This window comes from Bombyx mori, chromosome 11, assembly GCF_030269925.1.
Source record: "Bombyx mori chromosome 11, ASM3026992v2".
Classification (NCBI taxonomy): domain Eukaryota; kingdom Metazoa; phylum Arthropoda; class Insecta; order Lepidoptera; family Bombycidae; genus Bombyx; species Bombyx mori.
The window spans coordinates 9,279,537-9,302,501 of NC_085117.1; the positions used below are offsets into that span (position 1 = coordinate 9,279,537).

General features: G+C 37.5%; 1 protein-coding gene across 4 annotated transcripts in view; it reads right to left on the reverse strand.

Annotated features, from left to right (window-relative positions):
- The window catches only part of LOC101741505 (cyclin-dependent kinase 14), an 83,841-nt gene extending 61,006 nt beyond the window's left edge, over window positions 1–22,835 (reverse strand). Inside the window, exon 1 of one of the 4 annotated variants that reach the window (XM_038013646.2) lies at window positions 22,614–22,835. In XM_038013646.2, coding sequence (XP_037869574.1) covers window positions 22,614–22,683 — 70 coding nt within the window. In that variant the 5' untranslated portion in view covers window positions 22,684–22,835. Of the gene's footprint in view, window positions 1–8,667; window positions 10,377–12,376; window positions 12,489–21,674; window positions 21,746–22,613 lie in introns of those variants that run through there. The other 3 variants (XM_062671089.1, XM_038013648.2, XM_038013647.2) reach the window with 3 other exon arrangements.
- Between the last annotated feature and the right edge of the window lie 130 nt (window positions 22,836–22,965).

The following is a 22,965-nucleotide window of genomic DNA, read 5'->3' on the forward strand; positions in this document are numbered from 1 at the left end:
TGAACTGCACTTATAGCGCTAGGACGCTAATACTAGGCGGATTATTATATATGTCGGAGTATCAGTGGAAATAGCTGTGATATATTAGATTGGAAACGTCAGATTAATTACCTGAGTGGAATCGAAAATGGAAGATCGAACAACATCGAACAGCGCGAAAAATTATTACTAAAAAGGATCTTCGTTAGTTTCATTTAATTTTTTAAAATTCAAAGATGCCTGTACCCATATACATAATGATGCATACAATAATAGCTTGATGATGCTGTTACTAAAAAAAAATACAGCGAAATACTGAAATCCTGACAACGATTATAACGTCTTGTCTATAACGCCACGTAAAACTCAATACTTGAAACAGAATTAAGCTAAGACCGACTGTACCTATATCCAATGGCGATCGTTTGAACGCTCCATTGAACTGAAGCCAAGAATATATGTAATTCCAACTGTTGTAGATGAAATAACTACGTTACTTTATTAAAGCGTCTAGGATAGATATTTACGACATTTGTTTACGTCTTACTTCGGGAGTGCTCAGCCGAGAATGACTCATTGTCAGTAAGAATTTCAATGCTGATGTAAAATCCAAGGCGATTTCAAAACAGTTGAATAATGTGCTTGTTAGAGAGCATGCTACGGAATTCCATGACTCCCATCTATACACGTACATACGTTTTATGATTGACGAACATCAGGTACTGAATTTTTGCTAAACATTCTATTAGCATTATATTTATGCATAGTGAAGTGTCTTCATGAGTGTTCACAATTTGTTCACATCGTTAATGGCACGACAGGGGAAGTGCCTTTAAACTCACATTCAACTGTCAACGAATGCTATAATTACAATTAACTAGAGGTCCTGCAGTAGTCGAAATTCGACTATAATTAATTGGAATTGTAAGTTTGTACACTATTATGATTGTATTTTATACTTCTAGAATCACAAATTTCACCAAGACTACAGTATAAAAAATATTAACAAAGACAAACAATGTTTAATCTATTCTCAATTTGACAACAGACGTCAAGAACAAAAGTTTGACAATAAATAGTATGCATGCGTGTGTGCGTCAAATACATGGTATGTAGTGTGTGTAGTGTTTTCTTTATTGATTTAATGTATCTTTTATGCATTATTAAAAAAAAATATTAGCATTGTGCACTTCTTTTCTGTTCTCTATAAGTGTGGAAAATTTCATACTCCTCCGTCCGCGCAATTTTCGTAAAAGGGATACAAAGTTTTTGCTTCACGTATTAATATATTGATTAATTAGAGAAATTTGGATTCCAACAATCGAAAAAAAAAAAACCTGACACTTTCAGTTTCATTTGTGATTAAATAACTCATTACACAGCGTAGATAGGGCACCATCTTACGTAAGCCAATGAATCATACCTTTTAATCATCGATTGATTCCCTACAATAACAGGCAATGAATGTACTTCGTTTACGTTTCCGTAATGTGTAATAATTCTCCGCGTATTTGTAATCAGTTTCACACATTAGTAATCACATTATGAGAATTTCAACAATGAGGAAATAATATTGTTTTTCCTTCCGAAATCAATTTAATCATGTTCAATGATACTAAATCTTGACATTATCATTATAACCAATATTCCATAACTCTTACAATACTAAACTTTAATTTGAGCTTCTGATTCAATGCCTACCAGATCGGGAAACTGTTTTTTTTTTTCCTTGTATATTTCCTGAACTACACAGGCACAGAGCTACCGTTCTTATCTTAAATACGTATATTATATATGTAGAAACGTGTTAGAAGTATATCATTTTCATTTTCAACATGTAAAAATAGTTAGTTTAACTTAAAACAACAACAAATACAAGTAAGATGAAAATATTATTGCATTTAGCTTATTGTTCACTTTGTGCAAACACTGACGTCTTTCAACATCATTACATCTACACATAAATCGTCTTGTTTTCAAAATAGTTGCCGCTATCAATGTATTTCCCTGCACAAATGTATATTTATTACATTCTCGTGAAATACCTCGAGTATAATTGTTCAACAATTACATTATAATTATCAATTCAAGGCCTTAATAAGTTTACACTGGCAAAGCTAATTTACAGAGGAATTCAATTATGTCTGAGAGAGTTTGTAATAGATAAATGAACATTGAACTTTTGAAATGTTGCAAAACGCTCTCTCTGTAGACATCAATGTTATTAATTTATAGAAATACCTATGCTGATTATAACGAAAGAAGCTGGCCCTAATATTATTAAAAAATATTTAATATGTACTTCGAAACATTAAGTCGAAACGAGTAGCGTTTCAAGGGATCACTACAATTTTGAGAAATAAATCTATGGACAAAAAATATCCGAGTTTCTTAGTCGGGAGCGTTTCCTGAATTTTAATTGTGGCACGTTTTAATTTCTGATCGCACTGCAGGTGTTTCAAAGGGGCCTCACATTCGAATCGTCTTCGTTTGAACCTGACGAGAATACTTAAATCAAATTTGGGCTGAACGAACGTCGGAGAATTCGAATGGTCAACGACCGTCTGGATATTTTTATTTGTATTCCAAAAATTATATATCTTATTAAGGTCATTACAACAACCAAGAAACACATTGAGAAATGAGTGCTCACAAGTCATGACCTCGAACTTGTGAACTTCCGAGCGGCGCGAACAATTGTAATGCTAACGTCGATTTAGCCCAGTGCGCCCCGCTCACGCCGGTACCAATTGTTACTTTCAATATCTCGAGACTAGTTCAACCCTAAAGTACACAGTTTGTGTATTATACAAACAACACATTTCTACTATACAGTTAGGTAGCAACTAATAAATTAGAATTCATTCGTTCCCATTGAAATCTTGTCACGATTTAGCGTGATTTTCGTTAGATTTATAAGATACGTTCAATCCTGGGCAACTTATACGCCACCCTTTGTTATTTAGAAGTACATGTCGTGCCAGAAACCTTCTCTGAACGTTTAAAAACTGTATATACTACTAATTTAAACTGAACGAATTTTTGTTGTGTACTTTAACAGTAGATCACTTCATAGTTATTGGAGCTCGTAAAGGTCATGACGTGAATTTACGGCCTATATTAAGATATGAAGTCGAAGTTTAAATTCTATTTAAACAATCGCCACTATTAAGCGTGTCCATAAAAATAAAAGTAAAACAGAAATAAGCAGGATGATGTTAACCAGTAAGTATTAAAGACACAAACAAACATTGTTTTTATGTATTAATTGTTGTACAACTATACTAGATAGGTAATGTATTTAATAGATGAACACTTAGATGATAAGATAACTCAGTTTGTATGTTAAAGTTACTTTATCAGTCCTAATTAGAAAACGATGTCATTTTCGAACGCAACGGATTAGTTGGCTTCGAACGAAATTTGTCGAACTTACAAACAAACACGCATCAATTTGAAATCAGCACAAGTCAACGACTCAGTGCTAACGTTACTGTTATTAATCACGATTCTCAGAAATTACCTTCAGTTCAAGTACTATACAGTAAGCCAGCGAACAGTGTCTCAAATTAAAGTTAAATACGACTTCGTGACTAGCTTTGATACAGCTTGAAATTTATTTTATTGTAAACGATCCTTTGTGTTATAATAAAATTTACATTAAACTAATGAAACTCGGACACATTTGGCTATGAATATGGTAATTGAATGAAAAACATGGATTTTTAAAATTAATTAATTTTTATTTTTTTTATTTAATTAATTTTTATTTTTTTTTAATTTATCGTTCGTTGATAGTAAGTACTATGACAGAAACCTTACATAGTGCCACATAACTATTCTGAGGTTCATCAGAATCAATTGAATGCTTAAGAAACGTCCAGGAAACAAACATTTGAAAACAAAAACGATTAAATATTGTATGTATATACCAAAGTTGAACTTTAAGCTTCCAACTTTATTAAAATTGTACAACTTGCAGAACTTGTAAATAGACCTATATAAAAATCACAGTCACTAACCGACAGAAAATCAGTTAGGAATTATTTTAACGATATTATTCGTCGCTGTTATATAAATTACAAATATTTAAATGTTTTACAATTTAATATGTTTTTCAACTGTTTTCCCGATATTTTCGAATTTATGAACGTTCTAGTTATTTTTCTATGTAACAATTTATATTTTTACATTTCTATACCATCAGTTAATACTAAAAATACTGTCAGTGCGTATTGTTAGGGCATATCATCCAGTTTCCAGGGTGATTGTAAATTTAGAATCGCGGTGAACCCGTTAAATAAAAACATTTATAATACAGTTTTGGGGTTGAGAGTGCTCTCATAATTCAAGTATATAAAACTCTGCACGAGGTTTACAATTTTACGCCGCTGGAAGTCATCGAGGCGTGATCAAGATGCATTTTTGTAGCCAGCAGAGCGTTCTCTCTCTCCCAATGGGTTCCGCTCTTATGGCTTTATTACATTCGGTCATCAAGCTACATAGACGTAATGTACTTTTAGTCTTAAAGACTTTCAAGTCCGCTTCCTTTAATATTTTTAGTTTGTTCAAATGTCTTCACTCCTTTGCGCTGTTGCTGCGGGTGTAAGAGCACACGGCCGACCTGGTGTTAAGTGGTTACTGGACCCATAAGCATCGCGTTTTCTGATATACGGTCGAAGTCTCAAATTTATTGGAGTTTTTATTTATTGCTTAGATGGGTGGACGAGCTCACAGCCCATCTGGTGATAAGTGGTTACTGGAGCCCATAAACATCTACAACGTAAACACGCCACCCGCCTTGAGATAAGTTCTAAGGTCTCTGTATAGTTATAATTGCTGCCCCACCCTTCAAACCGAAACGCATTACTGCTTCACGTCAGAAATAGGCGGGGTGGTGGTACCTATGCGGACTCACAAGAGGTCCTACCACCAGTAAAAAATGGATAATGGCTGTCCCAGTCTTTAAGCCGGAACTCGTGACAAACGAGGTGGTGATACCTCCATGGAGTTCGTAAGAGACAGACTACTAACAATCAGGTTCGCCGTTGTTCAACTTATTATTTCACAATAAACAACGATATCCTCGTCTCACTATTGAGAATAAGGTTCTAAAAATAAATAAACGCTTACTTATCTTATGTTTACTGACAAAGCGGACAGGTAAGCTACATCGTACTGGCGATAATATAACCATTACCTACAGCACATTAACTTGGATCCCGTTATGTAACTCAAATATAGAAGTACAGTTATAAATACTACGAATTATGCTGTTACGTCATCACTCATATTCAGATGTCAGATTCAGAAGAAAACGAATTATATGTATACAAATAAAAAAACAGCCGTTGATACTCAAGTGCAAATAGATAAAAGCGCTTAGACTCGTAGCCAGGGTTGGATTTGGGTAAGCTGAAAACGATAGCATAAAAAATGTAAAAAGATAGTATTTGTAAAAAAATATAGTTCACGTTATTAGTTTGAATTAAAAATATGTAAACATTAAATCAACGAGAGTTTACATAAAATTTAGTCCTTTTCCAAGTTTATCAGTTCTTCAATATTAGTATCATCCTCAGAAATCTTAGAATTTAATCTTATTAACATATCCTCAGTATGAATAAAATCAGTACAATTCCCACTTTTGGTACTGTCTTTGATAGCGTCACAAGATAACCAGATAAAAGAATAATAATATAATGAAAATTTATTACCATAAAAATAATAATTAGACGTACTATTAGACGCCTATGAACTCTATTACCTACTTCATAAAGAGCAATATACTATACTATATAACTTACTGTTCGATCGTATATAGTACAAATACTATAATTATAGTACGAAATCCAACCCAGTTCGTAGCTCACATTAATGTAAACCGAATAGCAGTGCAAAGTTAAACAATAATTATCGAAGTTTAAAATCAGAATTGACTATAGCTAATTATTGCAACAGTTTATTTCAATTAATTATCGTATGCTTAAATCCTGTGCGGTATTTTTAATATGAAACATGTCAATCCTTCGGTTTCACATACGCTTAATCTATAGGTACTTCAATAATAATAAAATAGAAAAGAAATTATGTACATTTGTACGATTAAATAAAATTATTAAATCTAAATTTTAACAAAAAGATATGTGGAATGAAACGATATTGATTTGGACACCGTAATGGATCGATATTATGCATATTTTATTATCTGTGTGTACCAGGTACTTTGGACTTTAAAACTCCGTAACAACTAACAAATACTACTAGTATTAGGCTGAATGTAATTTGTTACAAGAAATTCATTTATTAGACTAGTACTTAGTTACTTACTTCATCATCATCATGATCAACAGCCCACAGTCGTCCACTGCTGGACATAGGCCTCTCCCAATCCACACTACTTACTTAGTATTTCGTTTTTCAATAAAGTTGTCATTGTTTCTATTCAAAATTGATATTACTTTTTAGGGAAACTATCCGATTAATTGGTCATTAATGAAACATTATGGTAGTAATGGTGGAATAGTGGTACCTACTTATACGTATGCGATTACACCTACGGCATTAACACCAGTGATTGACGTTTGAGATAACCCTATATTGGTATAATGCTAAGAGACTACTACTACCCAGTACTAACAACGATCGTTCTGACTACTTCTGACCCAAAAAATCATCCCTTGTTCGCCTTTAACGACAGCGACGCAAAAAATAGGGTCGTGCTATTCTACTTAGGTCGAGATCACAAAGTCAATTTAGTTACAAAAAGTCATCGTAATAAGTGGTTTATTTAAATTTTAAATGTTTCTTCCAATTGCATTACGGATTTATATATTAATTGATTCTTTAATAAAATCAAGTGGTCTATATTGCACCTTAAACAAAGTATTTCAATAGTCTACTAATAATCTCTAATTTCAAAGAAAATATTTGAATCTTCTTGTTACACCAAAACACACACACACAACACATCTTCGATTTTGGCTAAGATTGGAATTTGAATGATGAAATTAATTGAAAAATATTGTTAGTTTTTTTTTTCAATTACAATAAACGTTTTCAAACAATACTCATTTTGTATATTTATTAGTTTAGAATCAAATCGTAGAGAGAAAGCAATAATGAATTTTTCCGATCATCTGACTAATTCATAACATGTATTCTTAGGTATGTACATACGTGTATACAGAACATTCATGAGATAATTCTCACGCAGAAGCCGCATAAAATGCGTTAAATTAGTCGAGCATTCATTCTAAGAATCCACTGAGATATTCACGTAGTTCACTACTATTTATAATGTTCTTTAAGAGTAATAAACTCATTCACATGTGCCTTTATGTCAACAAAATGTCGGCCTGGTTTTTTTTTTATTGAAAGTACCGAATCACAATAGATCCCCGGTCGGCGACCTCCTTCGGTGTCGTACTCTTGCACCTGCCAATAGATTCTCTATGAGACGGATGCCACCAAGGTCGCGAGCCTTTTACACCCTGACTCACGCACTCAAGTTTAAGCTCCGTGAATATTCAGCGCTATTTAATAAAATGAAGAAAGCGTTAACTCGCCCCGCGTCCGCTGAAATTGTTTGTTTCTGACAGATAAAGTCCATAATGAATGAACGTTGGCTAAAAAGAAAGTGTACTTTCACAGACACATCTCAGTGAGCAACATCACGAGAATGCAGCAAATGACGCTAACTATAATATACAACATCTGCTTTACGAAATGAATAATGACGTGATATTTTTCATGCAAATTTCGTTGAAAGCATCTGAGAATTGATTACATATTAAAAATTTGACCTTTCAATACAAAAAAAAAACAGGTAACATTTTATCAGTTGCTGCTAGACTATAAAATGTTTGTATTGTTTAAGTTCTTCATGCCTTCTCTTGTTTTCAAACAATTGTTTAAGTCTGAACTTAATGGTCATTATCCCGATGTGATTGACTTAATATTTCAATTTCAGTTCAGATGAATAACAATATAGGCATTGTGCCCACTATACCTACGTTCCACTAGCCAACTAACATAATGTACAAACAATCAATGCCGGTCAATAGAAAGTATAAACGCAAGTAACATACTTTAAATCGTCGATATTACTCGTAATTCGTTCACTAAGTGTTTAGTTACAGAAAATTCAATTATTTTAACAGTTTATTTTAATAGTTCAAACAACTGTTAAATCATACGAAGTATCCTCAATCTATAAACATTGTGAATGCGATTATGAACAAAACATTCCTGCTCATTATAACGATTTTATACGCAGTTTGATACATAATACCTACATGTAATAAGATAAATATACACATCGCTTGCGTGAATCACCATAAGTGCAGTTAGTTAGTTAGTTATCTTTTTACAAAACGGGGCTGGAATACTTGTACGAATCTCGATTTTGCTTTGTTTAATTCGAGCGATTAATTTTTATAAAAGGTTATTTAAGGTTGCGCAAACAATAATAATTTCGAAATATTTGAAACGTTATCCAATCCAATGCATTAAAATACATTTTCTGATAACAGAAATGATTGAGCGATTACTTTTAAGGAAATAATTTTATTAAACACACGTGAGAGGTTACACTCGTAATAATACGTGATTTCATTATATTATTACATGACTATACAATAGCGATGACAGAGTTTATTTTGATTATAAGCAATGGTTTAGAATTACCTTCGGATATGGTGGGCAGCACGTTGACAAAGTTAACAATCCCAACGCCTGTTAGCTGACTCATTCACAAAAACTAAAACGGACAATTTCCAAGAAATCCGGGCAGCCGAGTAGGTACGTTCACGAAACACGAACGTGCAAAATTAAATAAAAAAGATTCAAAACAATACCGGTCACTCACTTGACACTATCACATAGCCCACATAGATAAGTACACTGAATTAAATTTTTGGCACATCAGATTTTTGCAGCCATATCGTTGGTACGAAACCTAGATTCGAACGAAATCGTTACAATTGTTAAATCAGGATGTTCACAGTGCACACTTCTTCCGTAGCAAGCAAAGGGAAACGGAAAACTATGACACGAGAACGCCCTAGATAATATTATTATAATTTGTGGCGTCGGATGCGCGTACGCCGTTGATTCGTCGCGAAGCGCCAGAGCCTACTGCTTGCCGACCCGGACCCGCCGTCGCGCAGACAAGCGAAGCCAACGCCCGCTCACCAGTTCACCTACTCTTATCTTCCGATGCCTGTGTATGTACAGTCGGTTACTTGTTCTCCGCACTAACTTGACCGGTTTCTTGGGCTGCATTGAATGCACTTTATTCTGTACATTGCAAGTACGTAGCTGCGAGACGAAACGAGACCGAGAATGGAAAAGTTGTTCCACGGCACATTTATTAATTCCGTATTCGTTCTTAGGACCTTTGTTAATCGCGACGTTGATAAGAAAGGAAAGGAATTCATGATTGATAAACGTACGTATATACAACTGATTAATTTGGTTTGTGCTTTAATATTATAACGAAAACGATAAATATTCTGTTGCAAGAACAATAAAGAGTTAGAAAATTTGTTCCTGATTACTGTTTATACCTGTGAATAGTTAGGTATTTCGAATAAGCTGTTAAGTAAGTCTTCCTATAAAAGCTAACTGAAAAACTTTTACTTCCTATAATACACAGTTTACCATAAATTTTATCGAAACAAAGAGGAGAGAACCAGCGATGAGAATAACATTTTTTTTATTATGTCGATAAACCACAAAGCGATTATTCGAACAGAAGGGTTATCATGCTAAATGCTTTTGTACTATAATTATCGCTAATCGATAAAATGAGGTCATGATGTGACCAGTCATAGACATGACGTTCTAATAATGCACTATAAATATCGAAGTATAAATAGCAAGGCACAATAATGTAAGTGTGACGCATTCTAACGGTAATAGAGTTTACTAGGTGTGTCCCACCTAGTAAGTGGTAATTAATGATTAGATTTGTGGTTAAATTGTTGTCCCTACGTTATATTTTGAATAGATAATATTTTATGCGCTTGGTATTGAAGATTGATTGCGCTTGGCTCTATAATATCATGAAATGATAATATGTTATGTTATGCCCTCACACTAACACCTAAGTCATATATCAATTCTTATAAACACATAATGTACTCTAACTCTTAATTCTTAAGTACTTACTTATTTCCTAATGTTACTAAATCATTTGTATATTGTTTACCTTACATCAAATTTTCATTTGTAATTTTAGAACATTAGTTAGTATCTATTCCTTTCACGTTAATAATGTCCTGTCTACTACATCATTTACTAATTGGGTTGTTTGGAGATCCTAAATATGTTTACCAATAAGGTTGATAGTCTGAATGATTCATTTACTAATCGTTTAGTAAATACTATTCATGTACTTATATATTCTCTTTCTCCTTAAAACTCAGGAATTCGAAATCAATCTTCAAGCTTATAACATCCTAACTGTATTCGTGTAATATCCGATTCTTGTAAAAGATAAATAAATTCAGTGTGTATTAAAACAAACAAAATTGATAACCGGGTAAAGCTTATACTGCTGGGTACATAAGAATATGGTAACATCACAAGATATAATTTATTTCTTACCTTTTTATTTAAAATTATTACGACTTCCATTTCATACATCGAGTATAACCGGTAACCACTTTGCATTAGGTTAGTCGTGAGCTCGTCCACGCAACTACGCAATAAATAAATGAAATTGTGATTTACCTTTATCTTACTGGTGGTAGGACGGGTAGGTTCCATTACCCTACCTATTTCTGCCGTGAAGCAGTATTGCACTTTTGGTTTGAAGAGTGAGGCAGCCGTTGTATTATAAAAACGAGACTTAGAACTCATGTCTCGAGATGGGTACCGACGGCATTTTCGTTATTAATGTCTATAGACTGCGATAACCACTTAACGCCATGAGGGCCGTGAGCTCGTTCTACCCGTTTAAGCATTAAAATAAAAATAAAATAAAAACATCCAGTTAGTGGGTCTTTAAATTCGATTTTAAATAGTGAACTATGGTTGTTCTAAGCTCTCTCAGTATGTAAGGTAAGTGCTGGCTTATAAAACAATGGTCGACAGAACAATTTTTACTGGTGGTAGGACATATTGTTAGTCCGCACGGGTAGGTACCAACACCCTGCCTATTTTTGCCGTGAAGCAGTAATGCGTTACGGTTTAAAGGCTCGTAAGGAACGTTGACCTACACGACGACCGGGCCTCGAATCAATCCGGAAATACATGAAGTCACGTCGGAACGGTACTTCGATAAGGCTATGCGTCATGATAATCGCCTTATCGATGCCGCCGCTGACTACTCCCCGAATTCATGCAGGAGCCAGTCACCGTCGACGCCCTAGACACGTACTTACGGATCTATCAGATTCTTTGCATTAGACGCCTTCAGCTCTAGCACTAGGAGCAGGCTTAGGGACCCCGGTAACTGTACTCGTCGAACTCGACAAAGAGGTCGACGTGCAACCTAACCCATGCATCAGCCCGGTGAGTTTCTCGCCGGATCTTCTCAACGGGTCGCGATTCCGATCCGGTAGTAGATGCGTTCGCGAAGCAATTGCTCCTGAGTTGTTAGGTCTCCTTCAGAGGCGCTCGGGCGGTTGTTAGCTAATCCCACTCCTCCTGGCTGGCTGAGCCTTTGCTCACCCCCCCCCCCCACCTGTCCTGATGAAACTGGAAAGGCCTTCGGGCCACCAATAATCTATCAATCATAAAAAAAATGTTTAAAGGGCGGGGCAGCCGTTATACTGTCAAAACTGAGACCTTACAACTCATGTCTCAAGGTGGGTGGCGGCATTTACGTTGTAGATGTCTATGTGCTCCGGTAACCACTTAACACCAGGTGGGCCGTGAGCTCGTACACCCAACTAAGCAATAAAAAAAAATTACCAACCTAGTTTTAAATACTATACTATACTACTATAAGAAAAACCGGCCTCTTTGAGACATGGAAGTAAGCCCTTTATTTTATATTATTAAAATAACAAATATCCGTTTTAAAATAATTGTATATTTAATGAAAACACGAAATTATCTTCGGACGCCTCGATATGAACATGTATGACGACAATAGTAATTAATTATCAAAAAATGCAATCTTGCAGAGCGTCCAACGAAATCAGATTGCATAAAAAAATTATCTCAGAGACGAGCGTTAATAAAAATATTCAGCACATAAATTGTGCTTTTCAAATTACGAGTACATAAAACCTCTTTGAAATGTATTTACTTTGTGATCGAATAACTGCAAAAATGTTCATTTTTCAACAGTCAAGTGCTCGAACAGAACATCAAAGTTGATCGTGTTTTTCGAATAAACAATTTGGACGTAAAGTAATTTTATAGCACCATAAAGAATACTCACTTCTCTTGGAAGTGCCGAAGCCATCTTCATGGCCGTTGCACGTCCTATCTTCATCGTACTCATAAACCTTGAAAGTTTCGAAGGAATACAGCTTGGCGCCTTTTAAGTACTTCTATTCACTAAATTTATGACTAAATTAAAAGTTTATTTTCTGCAGCGATTGTTCTTTCTGATGACGTTTTTATCACACTTCGTTTCGAAATGCACAAAACACTTAATCGTCAAACAAAATTAGTTCAACAATCGTCCCACTGCTCCCCCAAGAATTTCGAATGGGTAACTTTTGTCACCTCGTAACGACCGCGAGGGGAAATGTTTACAATCACTTCGATAACTTACAAAGATAGTATCGCGCTTACGCACGTCTCTATTGTTCCGGCGAAACAATAGCGCGAGTCTTTATTAATTGTCAGACTGACGGCGTGACTTTCTGAAAAATTTCGAAGTTAAGGTATGCCGATCGTCGAATGATCAGAGGGCGAGTCGGGCAGGAGTGCTCGAGGAGGCGACCGCGTGTCGTCTGGCTGGGCTGCAGTGCCGCTAACCGCCGCGCCGGCGCCCGGAACTGTGTCAGCAGACGGCGCCCAAAGCACCCCGGCGCACCCCGGCTTTTCATCCACACACACCTCTCTCTACGCTTGACGCATCAATACATTTGTAGCCCGCATGCACGTAACAATGTGCAACAACTATTGCCGCACCAATTAATGTCTCAAATGACTTCTTTGTGTTGTATTCTATCCTCATGGTCTATATACAATATTAAACCACTGATTTCCTCATTAAACTTATTCTAAACCAAATTTTAATTACTTGGGAGATTTTATCATTATTTAATCATTATTTAAAGAACAAACCTTTAAACTACGATTAGCCGGGATAACTCGGCTAAAGCTCATTTCGTAACTTTAATAATATTTATGTAATCGTTGAATAGATTACGTCACGTCATATGACGGTGGAGGAAAACGACAATAACTCAAATTTAGTTAGTCTAGTTTACTGAGAAATAAAATTGAATTTGAGATTAAAAAGGGTGAATTATGCAGACGGTCTGATAAGCTACAATGCACATCGGATCCCATATAAGAAGAGAAGAGGTGAAAACTATAACCGGAAATTTCGTTCTGAGATCAAGTGTCTTTATTGTAAATTTAATAATAAGTACTGTACAAAATGTAATGAGTCCCATTCCCACGTGTGTCGTGATATGCTACACAATTCTTCCATAAAATATTTTATAACCTACTTACAGATTATGTACATTTACGTTTTATTGCACGATGTTGTTCTTACGTCGCGGTCGTCGTTCGTGAACACAGGAATCTACCTCAGAATCGAATCGTAACAGAATTTAATTCTGGGGCTACACTAAGACTCTGTTATCTATTAGGCCCCCGACCAATTGGCACATGTATGACGGAAGAAAACTCGACAACGGCTCGACCAATTTGAATGGTATCTCCTTAGTAAAAAACGCAATTAAAATGGACAAGGTTCGTCTGGAAATATATATGTACTTGAAATATTTATACGTTTAGCGACAGACACGACAGAGCGTAACCCAGTTTCACTAGTGATAAATATATTACAAAAAGTCATTTAATATGATGATTCCAAAATGTTTCTACAATCATATTTCGAAGCTTTCGCGTCACACCCTTTTCATATTTTATTTCAGTATTTTAAAGGGAATGTATTTTAATTATTGTGTTTAATCTCAGTTTTCGTTTTTATTAAACAGCCTTATCTATACATATAAATACTTTTCCTGAATGTATAAAGCTTTGGAACTTGTACTTTGAAAATTGACGCTTTTTAATTTATAAGCATGAACTAAGGAAGGCTTTCTTGAAACATCACCACCAAGGTGCTCAAAAAAGGGATGAACGATTATATGAAAGCCAAATTATGTACGTGTAATGTAATGTAAAAAAATAATACATATGTATTATGTATGTGTAATTTAAGGAATATTTTTCTAGAATATCCGTCACTTTCAAAGAAAAAGACGAGAAATTAAATATTATATTTTACACATACTTATAATTGTATAGATTAGGAAAAAAGTAATAAGAACAAAACAAATACAGCTATTCATGCAAATACAGCTATGCACTTTCAGAACAAAATACCGATTCGGTTTTCGGTTTCGGAGAAGGGTCGAGGAGAATCGTGACTTTTGTGCACAAAATCTGTGGCTATGGCTAAAACATTCCAAAACAATTATAAAAAACTCTATGATTTTAAAAGCTTCATTCTCTTTGTGGATAAAACGACTTTATGCTTCCTGATTGTAGAGCAATGTGTAGAGATACATGTATTATTCATATAATAAATGAGATACCAACTATACATTTGAAAACAAGAAAACTCGCTCTCGAAAGTTCTGTCTTCAAGAGACTCTTTATCTGTGGAACAATCGGGATAGATTGGCATATTTACTTTTGTTTTTGTTGAATGTATGTACATTATTTTATCAAGCCTTGTATGCTTTATCAGTCTCCCTAAAATAAATTAGAGCCAATCTGTTTTTTCGTATTTTCAAAATTTACGTGGTGTGCTGTTTTTCTTGGTTAGATCTTCTTGCCGCATCTCAAATATACAGCGTACATATATTTTTATGCGTCTATATGTGCAAATAACTTCAAAATGAATTTTAATGTATATATCTATACAAATAAATAAAATCGGATGGTCTGTTTATAGTAATAAAATAACCACTTTTTAATAAATGCGTAGGTATGTATACCACAGTACATATAACAAACAATATTTTTGTTTGTTTGTCTGTGTGTCTGTTTGTTCCGGCTTTTCTCTGGATCGGCTGGACCGATTTCGACGAGACTTTCACTGTTTTTTTTTTTTTTGGTCAGGAGTAAATCGCCGGACTTCCGCCCTTTTCTGGGGATACTGGGCGGGGTATGTCAGAGTCGAACTGACGAAAACCTCCTGTCGCTCAACAACCAACGTCCAAACCTCGCATGAGACAGAACTCATGACAAGGCAAAGGGGGGAAAGTGAAGCGTTTAGTGCGGAGCACATCTCTACCATCACCCTCCCCCTCGGGACGCCGGACTGGCGGTCGTCGGCGCCACGACCACCAGCCCTCTCGGTCGGCAGACTGTCCGAAGCCCGCCTAGATGGCGCCGGTTAGAGTGGGTTACCCTACGGAATACCCCGCTGGGCCAGAACCAGCGTGGGTCGAGGATAGCCGGCCTTCCATCACCCGGATGCTCTTGCGTAAATCGCGTGCAGAGCAGCTTGCACGTCGTCTTCTTAGGCCCCCTTCGCCGGTCCCCAGACCGACATATGAAGGGGACCCGAAACACTTAGAGGGCCAGGGCTTGGGCGAGATCCGCCTCCCTGGCCCCCGCTCGACGGCGGCGGGATTGTGCGTCTCTCACGCGCCCCGCCGCCTCCTTCTGCGAGATGGTGCACTCGCAGAAGTCGAGCATCGCCTTCCACGACTCGTCGTCGCCGAGCATCGATGCCACAACACTCGGCAACGACAAATCGGTTCCTATTTTTGCGACGAGGACACGGCGCCATCCCTCCCATGCGGGGCAGGCGACGAGCGTATGCTCTGCCGTGTCCAAGTCGCAACCACAATGGTGGCACTCTGCCGTCGGCTCGGCTGTGATCCGGTGCAGGAACTCACCGAAACAACCATGCCCAGTGAGCACCTGCGTGAGCCGGAAAGTGAGGCGTCCTCTGTCACGATTCACCCAATCCACAAGGACCGGGCGAATCGCCTCAACGGTCCTACGACCAGCCGAAGGATCAGCCAGCTGTCTGGACCATGACTCCAGCACGGACCGCCGAGATTGGGCCCTCCGCGCTCTGACCACACTGGGGCTGGGACGCGCCACGCCCCGGGCACGAAGGTCAGCCCGCCACTTATAGTCAGCGGCGAGCGCCTCCGCTTCCAGAACCCAAGGCGGCGTCCCAGCCAGTACACACGCCGCCTCAAAGGAGATGGTGCGATAACCACGGATGACCCTGACCGCGATGGTGCGTTGCGGCCGTTGCGGCAGCTTCGCCACCCCCACGGCCAGGGACTGGCCCCACACGGGCGCCCCGTATAGGGCCATTGATCGCATCACCCCCGCATAGAGACGGCGCGTCACCTGGTCAGGCCCCCCGACGTTGGGCAGAAGCCGGCTTAACGCGCCGGCCACCCCCAACAAACGAGGGACCAGGTTCTGAAAGTGAGCACGGAAGGTCGACTTTCACTGATAGGTAACTTTTCTTTGACTAGCTAGTTTCGCTCCGCGGCGTCACCTGCGGTACGACAATAACCGCGGGTAACATCGCGGAACTCAGCTATCAATAATAAAATTTAATGTTTCCGAAGCGAAGCGAGGGCGGGTCGCTAGCAATTAATATAATTTTCTCATGCAAATTATTCTTGAAAACTACACATTTTTAAGCTATTGCATAGCTTTTATCGCGCGCCTTGAGCGCGGCGACCGAATCATAAAATTCCGTAACGAAAAAAACCTAACACCACTCACTCCGCCTACCATGTAGCTCGCGTTCAACACATTCACACGTTGCGCTTGTGTAGTGTTTGTGAATAAGCCAGACTGCATGCGCATCATGAAAAGTCTGCCCATCTCTCTCTCAGCTTATGAGTGTGAAGGGGACAGTTAAGGTTTTGTTTTATTAATGTTTAATATAGCGTGGTCTTGTTTTATTATTGTTTTAATATTAAATTAACATTGTCTAATTATAATTGCATAAGTTGATAAAAAATGCTATGCAATAGCTTTACCGCGGCAGTTCCCGAGTGCCACACGTTTTTTTAACACACACGTTAAACGATACACAATTTGTATGACGAAAAATATAATGCATCGACCCGGTTTTCGCAATAAACCTGCTAACCCACTTGAACCGCTATTGGCTTATCAAACATCGACGGAAATTAATTATTAGCAAGCCACTGCATCATTATTTTAATTAATTCTTATTGGAGGAGCTGAATGCATGAGCTCTCTAGTTCGTCTAGTCATTTTTATTCGGTTACTGGAACCCATGAATAATGAATCTATCTGGTCGCCCATTATGAGACAACAAGTCTCATCTCCACTAGGATAACGACTCTACTACTACCCTTCAGACCCTTGACTATATTCTTAATTGCTGTGTTTGTCACATATATCGGTCTGCAATTTTTATTTTTATTGCCGTATAGGCAGACGAGCATACGGCTCACCTGATGGTGAGTGGTTACCGTCGCTCATGGACATCAGCAATGCCAGGGACAGAGCCAAGCCGCTGCCTACTGTTTAACACTCTCCACAAGCCTCGTTTGAAGAAGGGCATGTCATAGCGCTCGGGAAACACCGTGGAGGGGAGCTCATTCCAAACCCGGATGGTACGTGGCAAAAAAAGACTCTGGAAACGCACTGTGGATGAACGCAGTGGCTCCAGGTAGTATTAGTAGAAAATATTAGTAGCAAATTGATAAATTTCACGATTTTTATTTTTACACAAGTATCTTACGTAAATACCGACGCCGTTTTAAAATTTTCCTGAAGACATCATATACCCGAACGCTTTAATTACACAAGTACATAAAAGCGCTTCTAATTTAGTGTCGAAGGTTTTATAGAGCAATCTAGTTCTATCCGCAGTGGTAATTAATGGATAATTACTTTGTAGCCAATGAAATGTTCTGTTCGTGAGAATAAACCACAAAAGACCCGAAAGCTTTTACGAACTTACACGAATGTCTTTATAGTTTAAATAAAATTATAACCTAGAATTAATTCTAGAATTTCAATACGATTGACTACAATCACGTAAACCCTTGCGAGTATTATTCCTGGTCGATGTAAAAATTCAGCACAGATTATTCTTCATGGTAATAAATTAATCTGTGACTCAACAACGGGCTGTCTCGTGGCGAGGCAAAACTTCGTACATCTGATATCGAAGTCTCGACCTTTGACATTTTGGCAAGCGAGTATAACAGGCCACTAACCTGGGAAATGTCGTTTCGATTTAGGACAAACGGGTTACGTACGTTATAAGAATTATATTTATTTTAAAACGAACAGCTGACAAACAAATTTTACAATAAATCAACATTGTCAATTTTCGTCATATTTATCAATGCACGGTGGATGAAAGCGCTTTACTGGTGGTAGAACCTCTTGCGAGTACGCGCGGGTGGGTACCACCACCCTGCCTATTTCTACCGTGAAGCAGTAATGCGTTTCGGTTTGAAGGGTGGGGCAGCCGTTGTAACCATACTTGAGACCTTAGAACTTATATCTCAAGGTGGGTGGCGCATTTATATTGCGGATGTCTATGGGCTCCAGTAACCACATAACACCAGGTGGGCTGTGAGCTCGTCCACCCAGCTAAGCAATAAAAAAAACAAGAAAAAAAAAACTTAGACGATTATTCTGTGATCTCATGAAAACTTTTAAAGTTCAGGACATGTTATGAATCTGCAGTATTACGTTCATAAACTGTAATAAAACTATTTCAATGTACGTTAAATTAGAAAATTAAATTAATTAAGTATTTAATTAGCGTTTAAAGTGGTCTAAAAACGTGTCTAACGCAATAATCATATATCGTTTCTTTGCTACGGCCGCAAGGTCAGCGGGTATTGTCCGTCGTTCACATACTTACTATACATAACTACAAGAAGACACATCACTACATAGGTATCTCTACCTCATTTATTTTTTTGAAATTAGATTTTTGTTGAGCTTGTTAGACTGACTTGTGTATTAAGTGGTAGGCAGCGGCTTGGCTCTGTCCTGGCATTGCTGACATCCATGAGCGACAGTAACCGCTTACCATTAAGTGGGCCGTTTGCTCGTCTATCTGCTCGGGCAATAAAAAAAAACTGAAGAACGAGTTCTTTTTAAGAACTAATTATTTATCCCGTTCCCGTCGAACCCGTCGCTTGCGACGAAGGGCTCGACGAGTAACTTAACCCATAGACACAGCCCACTGAGTTTCTCGCCGTATCTTCTCAGTGGGTCGCGTTTCCGATCCAATGGTAGATTCTGCGAAGCACGGCTCTTGCTAGGGTTCGTGTTAGCAACGTCATCAGGTTTGAGCCCCGTGAGCGCACCTACTAGTTAAGGCGACGCTGATATTGCCCGTCAAGGCTATCAGCTTAGGTAGGAAAAAAAATATTTATCGTTATTAATGTGATTTTTTAACATAGATTTGTCTGTATATTGAATAACGTACATACATAAAACACGTATAGGTGATTTAACTTATTCCACCATATGAAGACAATTTCATGAACGATTGAGTTCATGAAAAAACCATTGGTTCGAGTCGCCGGTTCGTCTGCTTTACTGCAGATTTTTATACTGTTTCTTTTAAGCATGTACATATAAGCTAATTGATCGTAAGATTTTTTTTGGAGCGCACTGTTTTACTGGGTGGGCGTTATGGCGTATTTGTCTCCGCAAATGATGGGATAGTATCCCGCATAGTTCTGACACGAAAAAGTTATATATAAGTGACTTTGAAAGTCGAGGTGGCCACTGCAGTTGAGACTTTCACCTTTAGGTGATGGGCGGCATTCAATCGCATCTTTTTTAATTTTTTTTATTGCCCTTGTAGTCAGACGTGCATACGGCCCACCTGATGGTGAGTGGTTACCGTCGCTCATGGACTTCAGCAATGCCAGGGGCAGAGCCAAGCCGCTGCCTGCCGTTAAATACTCTCCACAAGCCTCGTTTGAAGAAGGACATGTCATAGCGCTCGGGAAACACCGTGGAGGGGAGCTCATTCCATAGCCGGATGGTACGTGGCAAAAAAGACCTCTGGAAACGCACTGTGGATGACCGCAGTGGCTCCAGGTAGTATGGATGAACTCTACTCCGGTGGCGGGCGGTGCGATGGTAAAAACGAGATGCCGGTATCATCTCGAACAATTCCTCAGAGCATCTTATCTCATGCTCGTTAGGACGTCAAGTCTAAGTATCAATTGTATACAACTATATATACAAATTCATATCGGAACGCTAGTGATTCGCCGCATCAATAGACAGGGCGGTGACATCTATCCGTGCGGGCTCGGAAGACATACCACCAGAAGTACAACCAGGTTGACCGTATACTACATTAAAATACGTGCTTCATTGTCGGTTTAACTCGTAACTTACAAGCGATCTTGATTGCAAGCGGCTCACGCACTTACCCCTTAGGAATTTCTCCCTTATTTATAAAGACGAATTCTGAGTAATTCGTATCGGCATCTTGTTCAAATCCAAAACATTTTATAGTATAGCTTATAAGGCTTAGCATCATAAATTAGCCAAAAAAGACTTGTTTAATTATTGAATTAAATAAAAGCTTAAAAAATTAATGGTTTTTTTTTACATTATTGCATTTTATACAATGCTTCGCTCCGTTTATTCTCATGTGTTTAGTACATTACCTTTTTAGCTGAAGTAATGAATGGTGGTGTGGTGTCGCGGCACTGATTTGGAATATCATGTGAAAAGTCTCGTATATATTTAATCGATTTAATTCATTTATTTAAGCGATTATGTAACATGACCGCGAAAGCCCTACGGACGATTATCGACTTTAATTGTTCCCACGATGGTTGCCATTACTCTAATCGTGTCATATGAGTATTCAAGAGCACAGTAATTAGGTGGCTATGGTCGACTTTTGCGTATCCTGTATCCTCCGTATGCGTATCCTCCTCGGCTGCGGCTTTTCCGCGGAATGTTTAGTTCAGGCACGAACATTGCTTAGTATCTTACCTTGTATGAGACGAGTAAACATTTTTGGAACACAAGGCTATAAAAATACACGTTGCAAAATATATCTTTGAATAAATTTCGATTGTGTGTTAAGTATCTACATTTGGCTCTTTTGGTTGCCGAGGACTGCAGCAGACAGATACATTCCTGACATTTTCATTTACGTAAATTAGTTTTGATGTGAAACATCTATAGCCGCACGTAAAACCGATTACTGGCGTGGCGACGCGTCGCCATGCGCAATCAACTGTGTGATTCTCTCTGTGTTTTACTTGAAAACAAATTATTTTTTCGTAATATTTTATTTTATCATTATGACATATTTAGTTCCTATCACGATCTGTTCTTTTTTGCATATTACTTTTACAAAATAATGTCGATGTTTCACATCTGCCAGGCGGCCCGTGACGGCTCACATTTTTTTTCCTACCTAAGCTCTAATAATTGCTCTAATGGGTGGACGAGCTCATGGTCCACCTGGTGTGAAGTCATTACCGGAGCCCATTAACATCAACAACGTAAATGCCGCCACCCACCTTGAGTTCTAGTTGTTCCAGTACAAAGGCTGCCCGCCCTTCAAACAGACACGCGTTCTTTCTTCACGGCAGTAATAGGCAGGGTGGTGGTACCTGCCCGAGGGGGTCACAAACCGCCCTACCATCAGTAATTACGCAAATTAGAATTTTTGCGGGCATGATTTTCATTGCACGATGTTATTTCTTCACCGTGGAAATCAATCATGAACATTTGTTTGTGCGTAGTGAGATTAAATGTTGACATTTTAATCAACAAAATATAAATTACTAACCGTAAAAGTAGTTTTGTGTCTATAACTCGCGAAGAAAATACCAAAAATCACTAATATAAATTTTAAGCAAATTTTCGTATTGTACTCTTTTTGTGAACTTTTAATGACTTACCTACACTACATTTGAAAAAAATATCAATCACTAATTTATTTCATAACATATTTAAAAGATATTAAATTTTATATTGATCAAACCAAACTAATTCGATAACAAAAACATGAGGTCGTATATCATAAAAATGAAAAACAACGAATTGAACCGTATTCATAGGGCCGAAAGTTTGTTTTAAGTCCATCCGTCATTTCTGTACATACAGTTCCCAAACAATAACTGATAAAAATATATTCAAAACTATTTAACTATATTTTTTCTTCATATTATGCCTAAGCTTGCTGTAACAATTAATCAACAGTAGGATTCTAGTTTAGGCACCTTCGTTTGTTAAAAAGTTTCGAATTCTATTCTCAATTCATATCACTTATTCGAAAGTTTCTCTTCACTTTCAAAACTTTTTTAAGCCTAGTCGAAGCAGATTACCTTTATAAGATCCTCTTGCAATATTAAACACATAATAGCAGCAATTTTAAATAATAATATAAACAAACTTAAATATACCGATAATTATAACCTGTAAAAAAAAACAAATTTGATCAACGACAAACTTACCATCTTTGACGTTTTTCGAAGATTGCGAAGACGATACCCCGGGAACATTTTTATCACTAGCACAGTACATTTTAATTATTATCACACTTTTGTGGCGGAACAGTGGTTCTCATCTAAAAAAATAACACATATTATTTTCGAAATAGTTTGATAAACATTAGATTGACGGACACGAAACGCGGCAGCCATTCCACATTCCGGTTGTAAATATCATATCATAGACAATTTTTCACTTGGCTTACCATTTTTAATTTAACCAGAGCAAAGGTTAGCATTTGAAAAAGCTATAATACTATAGAGATTTCAAAGAAAATTCATAATTCAATGTAATTATTAAACTGGATGTAAATTG